The 7,282-nt window shown below is 37.3% G+C and overlaps 1 protein-coding gene across 1 annotated transcript; it reads right to left on the reverse strand.

The window, feature by feature from the left end:
* Positions 1-4,551: 4,551 nt before the first annotated feature.
* Positions 4,552-6,595, reverse strand: LOC127808936 (serine carboxypeptidase-like 50). The gene has a single exon (XM_052347674.1). It carries the CDS (start codon positions 6,496-6,498, stop codon positions 5,122-5,124), a length of 1,377 nt encoding a protein of 458 aa, XP_052203634.1. The 5' UTR covers positions 6,499-6,595; the 3' UTR covers positions 4,552-5,121.
* Between the last annotated feature and the right edge of the window lie 687 nt (positions 6,596-7,282).

Genomic DNA, 7,282 nt, shown 5'->3' on the forward strand with positions numbered 1-7,282 from the left:
TTTTATCAAGAACTTATTCAGGTGATAGGTGACAACTAAGCCAAACAGCTTATTTTTTCTTCCCCTCTTCCATCTTGTAACACTAAAATATTTCAGTTCTTGCTGGAAGGTGTGGATATAATATACGTACATATATATATATACATACATAATTGATGCATTTTTAACAATGCTTGAGACTCTTCAGTTGGCTCACCGATTATGGAGTGGGACACCCCCTAGGGGTCTCCCTGCCCCTGTAGCCTTGTTTGGGAAAGAGTTAAGAATGGAACAAATTGGAATATAAAATATTTTTTTTTTTGGAGTAGAGATAAAAAATAATAGAAAATGTTTCTCTTTATTTGGTAGAACTATGGAATTGAATAGAATTAAATGACACCCGTTCAATGAAAAGATGTAACTACAAATTTGAACTTCTAAAAAAGTACAAAAATTTTCATTTATTTTCATTCTATTTCATTATAATTGCCTCTCCCACATGACTTTCATCCATTTCCATGTCATCTCTCTCTCTCTCAATCGCACTACAAGGGTTAATGCTTTAGGGTTTGAAGTTTGGGTCTTGTAATTTAGAGTTGGGGTTAGAGGTTACATTTGGGGGTTTGGGGTTAGCATTACAAATTTGAGAGGGATTAAGGATTCGAGGTTTCAAGCTTGGAGTTCAGAATTTACGAGATTAAAGATTCGACGAAAAACATTTTTGGAGGCAACGCAATTGTGAGCCCTACACCAACTCTTCTAGGTTTTTGCTGTCTCTAGCTTGCCCAATGCTTAATCTTGTCAACCAATCTACAAAGTCTAATTTAAAGTTTAAAAGATTTTCCCTAATGTTTCGGGATGATGTAAGGTGGGTATAGGAGGTGAGCTGTCAAGTGAACTTCTCACCTCATTATCTAATTTATTTTTTTGTCGACGTTCAAAATCAATCGATAATGTTTCGTAAACTCGTAATGAATAAATAAATTGAAATGTAAAGAGAAAGAATAAAATAAAACGAACATAGAAAATTTTTTACATAATTTGACCAAAACAATACGCACTCCACGACTGCCCTTTGGGTATTCGGATAGAGTAACAATATATTATTCTCATTATTCTCCCTTTATAATGGTGTTTTTGACCCCTATTTATAATAAGAGATGTTTACAGTTGCATGAAATACAAAAGTGGAAGAATAATATCATGGAGACAAGATGTCTTTATCAATTTCATAAAATCGGGACTGGGACTCCGTATTATTGGGGATCCGATTTATGCATCAGATAAAGTAGGTGGGTCCCTGTCTCCGGTTATTCAGCAACAATGTTGTTGTGCGAACTGAATAGTTTGACTGGTCTGAGTTTGGGTTTCAACGACGTGTGACGTTGTTTTGATAAGCTCAGGCCTATTTGAGTTCAGGCAATTAGGCTGACTTGCTGGGTCAAACCCAACCCATAAGAAGTAGTGCGGGAGATACTCACAACATTTTTCTTAGCATGATACGTCATTGCTTGATAATAAAAATTAAATTGATGGAGATATACTATGATTTATTATTGAAATATTTTAACAACTTGATATAGCTACTGAAGAAATTAAAATTTCATTCTAACTTTAGAAACAGGATTAAATTTTATTATTTTTTGGTAATTTATTATAAAAAAAAAGTTAATAATTTATATATCTTACATAAAATATTTTATATATGTTGTGGGATACCTTAAAAAAATTAAATCGAATATCCAAAAATTCAAAAAAGTATCAAATGAAGGCCAAAGACCCAGAAGACCCTGAAGAGTCTTCTAGGCAAAAGTCTTTCGATGACTTCGAAGTGTCTTCGAGGAAGTCATAGCCTTAAGCCCCTAAGCCATTTAGCCCTTAAGTCTGAAGACCTAACTCAAAGAGTCTCCAGGACAGGAGTCTCCCAATGACTTCGAAAAGTCTTTGGGGAAAAGCCCTAACGAATTCTTTAAGCTTTTAAGTCCCAATGACTCATCTTAAAGTCTCTCGGGCCATCCTTTTATCTTAAAGAGAGTCTTGTCCAAAAGATACTTTTTTGAGACATCTCATTCCCAAAGGTATCTTTAGGTCCTCCGACTTCATTCGTGGCCATTTCACTTGAAGAGTTGGACCACCTCAGCATTCCACGTGTCTTGCCTCGCCACGTAGCCCCAGCCATCGAGGCTTATAAATACCCTTTAGGTTCACGCCATTGGGATCTATATCTAGCACCCGAAGAGTCAAACCTAACACTTTAGATCCAAACCCATTTGAAGACTCTCATATGGACACACTCACTCGAAGCCTCATACAACATACACTCATACATTATTCTACATCATGACATCATCTTACTTTAGTATCGGAAGGTCTGCACAAGAGAGTTTCATGTGTGTATTCTAACTGTGTTTGTGCTGCTGATCCATCTAGAGACCCAATGCATAGCACTTCTCGAAGACTCCCACAATTCTCCAAGAGTCTAAGTCATTTGAAGACTAGCTATTCGAAGACCCAAATCTTTGGGAAAGAAGTCACCCGAAGACCCATTGGCCCCTCAAGCATCCAAAGACTTAGAGCATCTTCTTTGCTCTCTTGAATAACGGATCAAGCCAGCACCACCATGTCAGCACAGACCTTATCCCTTATTTTCTCGCCGAGCCTTGTGAGATATTTCTTAAAACATATAAATTTAATTATTGTATTTCAACAGTAATAATATATAAGAACAAATCTAATTTGTAATATTCAAATTCATGAAATCCAATTCAAACATAAATAGATTTTGTATTATCTCATCAAATTAGATTTAAGATGAATTTGGTTTCAATTTAGATTATTGAAAAGTTTAATTCAGACTACTGACAAGTTTAATTTGAAATATTTTAAGAAAAAATAGGCTTGATACTCTTAGGTTTAAACTAATTGCAAGGGATATACCTTTGAAGTTATGAAAAGACTAATGACCTTCCTTGACTTTGTAAATTCTGTTTCTTTATGTCATGATGATTGAACCCACTCACCAAACCAATGGGCTCAACTAGTGTTGTAGAACATAGATGTTCAATCATGGCGACAAGCCCACCCTTTCTATCTCTCTCTATTTATATCCTTTTATTTTCCTCCCCCTTCTCTAATCCAACAAAAGGTTTGGTTGTCATGGTTAAATCCTATCTTTCTCTATTTGATGCCTCCCTACTTCTCTTTCTCAATCTTGTTTCAACATTACGCTAAACCCAAATTGGATCCAACATTGTTCTGAACCTAATCTAGGTTCCAACACGATGCTAAAATCCAAATTAGGTTTGACATTATCACTTTGAATCGAAACTAGGGTTTAGCTGATGGTGGTGGTTGGCTAGCAGACAATCACTTATGCATTTCCCATTCTCTTTCTTTTACATTGTTTTCTCTTTCTTTGTCTCACTCTCTCTAGCAATAGAACCCAGGTTCCATCATCGAGTATATTTAACTGCTAACTCTGATTGTCATTAGGTTTTAGCCATTACCAACATTAATAGTGGTTGGCTAACGATTGCTTGCATTTGTTTACTTTTTTGAAACTAAAAAAGAAAAAAATGAGAGAAGAGAGAAAACAAAAGATAAAATAATCATTTTGTTATTTTTTTTAACTACATGAGAGGTTATTTTATCTTTTTAAAATGTGAAAAATAGTGTCTACAATTAAGATAAATTTTACTAATAATTAATGTAAATCACTCAATATTCTTAAAATTTTGTAGTATATGTATTTTCATAGCACACAATAATGCAATCTTTCATATTTCATTATCACATAAATCACCACAAGATTTCTCGATTTTGTGTTGTGATATTAACACACTCTAAATTAATGTTAAAATTTAAATTTTTTAATAGACAAAAATACTCAAATTTAAATGTTCTCTTTTCAACAACTACAACCCTCACTAGGTTTGCTTCTCATGACAACCATTAGAACATCATCATGACACCTTGCAAATGACACCCTTAGTAATATCACAAGCAATCAAATAATTGGATCTAAACCATATTATGTACATTTTCCCCAAGTATTTATTTATTTATTAATTTTTTTAATAAGATTCTTTGTAGTATTCTACTATTTTTGATAAATTAGTGTCAGTGTGGTGGCCTTTGATAAAGAATCAAGGATGAAGTACACATTGCCATTACACCTAAAAACCAATTGATTTATCAAGTATTCAAAGATCAAAGGTTTTGTCAATTGAGCATTCATTTAATTTGATCCGCTCATAAAGCCATTTAATAATTGAATGCAATTAACTGAAGCTATATGTAGCAAAACTTAACTGAATCGAACTTTTAAAAATCTGGCTTAGTTGAAATGATGAAAAGAATCAAATTTGGTAAGAACTTATTAAAACATTTTAATAACTGTAATTAATTATTGTTATAAACACAAATTAATATTTTTATTTTAATGGTAGTTTCATAAATGGCCTAAAATTTAGTGTTATTTTTTAAAATAATCATATATTTTAGTTATTTTGGTTAAAAATTAAATTATAATCTTTAAAATTGAACCGAATCAAAGTATCCAAGATTTGACACTTAGGTTCGACAATTCAATTACAACAAAAATCATGCTTACCACACCACAACATTCTATGGTTGCTGGAGAATTCACCGGCTGGTCAATTGGCACAATATGATGCCCAACCCCCAACACCATAAGATCACAACCTTCCCCTTTTCTGTAAGCTCTTACTTCACTCACCCAGCAAGTTCATATCATATCTTATTGCTGTTAAAGAGAAACAAACACTTGTGAGCAATTCCAAAATCCATGACCAACACTTGGAAGGCCGATCCCATTCTGTTCATCGGGAAACAGTTTCTTCTCCAAAAACAATCTTCCATAATTGCATTGCAATTGCAAGCTTCCCCATTTCACTCCAAGTAGTTTAGGATTTATCCTCGTCGATGGTTGAGACTTGAGAGAAACAGCAATCTGTAAGCGATTCCAAGCAACAGTACCTTTTATTTATCACTAACACAGAACTATAGTCCACGACTGCTAATGCACAAGACCAGGCCAAGTCTTCCTGTTGCTAGTAAATTCATTATACAACAACAACAACAACAACAACAACAGACACAAACAGTAAACCGAGGGAGGTTTCACAGCACTGCATGGAAATGGATAGACACATTCTTCTCACCGAGTTCATCAGCAAATACTCCTCTCTCCAAAACCCAATCTTCTATCATTGCCTGAGAATTCACTGCCTGGTCAGTTGGCACAAGATGCCCGGCCCCTAGCACCACGGCATGGCTCAAGCTCCTCCATTTCTGCACGTACCCGGCAAGCTTCCCGTTCACCCTCCAAACTTTCCTCTCAGCCTCCATGAACTTCCCGATCCCGGCCCACTTCATCTTCTTCACCCATGCCTCAGTTGACACCACGCCGTCTCTCAAATCACACTGTCCCTGGTAGAGCAAGACCTTGCTGTTCATCACCAAAAACTCCACCATGTACTTCACACTCTTCATCACATCTTCATTCAATGCTGCCCCAACAACACCACTGCATTCTTCGTAAACAATCGATTCATTCACACCAAACAATCGTTTCACTTCCGGTTGTTGCAAGAACTCAGTCACCAAACTTGTTTCATAAGGAGTTTGCCTTCTGAAGTCATACAAAGTGGCCAGCCCGGTCATGCTTTGCAACATTTCCAAGACATTGGTTCTTGCATCTGTTGCATTGCTCCAATTACCTTTCTTAGTTAATTCAACAGCCTCATTTTGAAGGCTCTCCAACAAGGTCTTCTGTTTCTCATTCACCAAACCGGAAAAGTAAGCATTTGCAGCATGAGTAGCCACTTGTGACACTGGATCAGTCAATCCGTTCCCTATAGCAACTCCCGCCAAATTAACCCGTTTTGACGCCGGCAACCAGGCATTCTTCTTCAGAATATAGTACCCAATTGCCGGAACATACTTCCCTCCATAGCTCTCACCAGTAACGTACATCGGACGCGATTTGAACGTCGGGTCTAATGCAACAAACGATGAAATCGCGGCAAAAAGATGCCTGCCAACGGCGTGTTGATCTCTCGGGATTTCTTCTGGAGTTGAGGCAATACTAAATCCAACACCGATTGGGTTATCAAGGAAAAGGAGGCCGAACAAACGGTTCCAAGACCCCGAATTGGGTTTGAGCACGACCTGTTCGACGTTTTGCCTGTGAGAAACACGCCACGGACCTAGCTCGTATAAGTTGCCCAACATGGAGGAACAACCCGGGCCGCCTTGGAGCCAAATGAGAATTGGGGTTTGGGAGAGGGGCGAAGCGGGCGATTGGGCTTCATAGAAAGCGTAGAAAATGGCAGAGGCGGTGGTGGAACTGACCGGAAGGTAGCCGGATTTTGCGGGGAGTGCTTCTTTAGGGAATGGGGTTGAAGTGGCGGCCGCGGCGGAGATGGGCGGGAAATGGCGGAGGACGGCGAGGAAGAGTAGGAGCTTCAGGAAGCTCCGGACTTGCGTTGACTCCATTGTCAAGCAATCAGGAGTTAGCCCGAGCTCATTCAAGTGATTCCAAGAATCGTTTGCTTTCGGACTCTCATTGTTTGGTGGGGGAAGAAGAACAAAGGCATAAGCAAGGCAATCCCGGCCCAAGCCCAGAATGGATTTGCCTATAAGATTGGGTCCCTTTTTATCCTGATCCACAATATTTTCTTATTTTAGGCCCAAATGTATATGTAGCTCAATGCTCAATCTGAAAATATATTTGGCCTAATTAAATTCAATCAATTTCTTTAATTGAATGTTTGGGTTTGGTTAAAAGAAGCGATGCATTCAAGGCTTCTATTTGGTAGTTCAAAATATGAAACAAAATGCTACAAAAATGGAATGAAATTGGTACTTAGAAAGACTACTCTCATCAATGCTCTCAGAGAAGAAGAAAAACTAAGACTAAATTAGGAAGAGTCCTACAGAATTCAGAAGATGTTAGGACTCAACACATGCATATTACAGACGCTACAAAGCGAAGTAATAGGCAAAACTTGGAACACTATACACCTAAAGAGATATTTCTCGGTTTTACTGGTCATGAACTCTAGTGGAAGGGATGAAGCACGAGACACAAGATCGAGCCTGTCACTAAAGGCACTGCCCCGACCCGATCAAGGGCCGGAATCCTTTTTAATTTTTCATTATAATAATATTTCTCAATAAATAAAATAATATACTCCATGTATTCTCGTGGAGTAGGCGAAATTATAAATTGAACCACGTAAAATCTCCATACGCCCAACTATTTGTATGTGTCATAGAA

The sequence above is a fragment of the Diospyros lotus genome, chromosome 8 (assembly GCF_014633365.1).
Source record: "Diospyros lotus cultivar Yz01 chromosome 8, ASM1463336v1, whole genome shotgun sequence".
NCBI lineage: Eukaryota > Viridiplantae > Streptophyta > Magnoliopsida > Ericales > Ebenaceae > Diospyros > Diospyros lotus.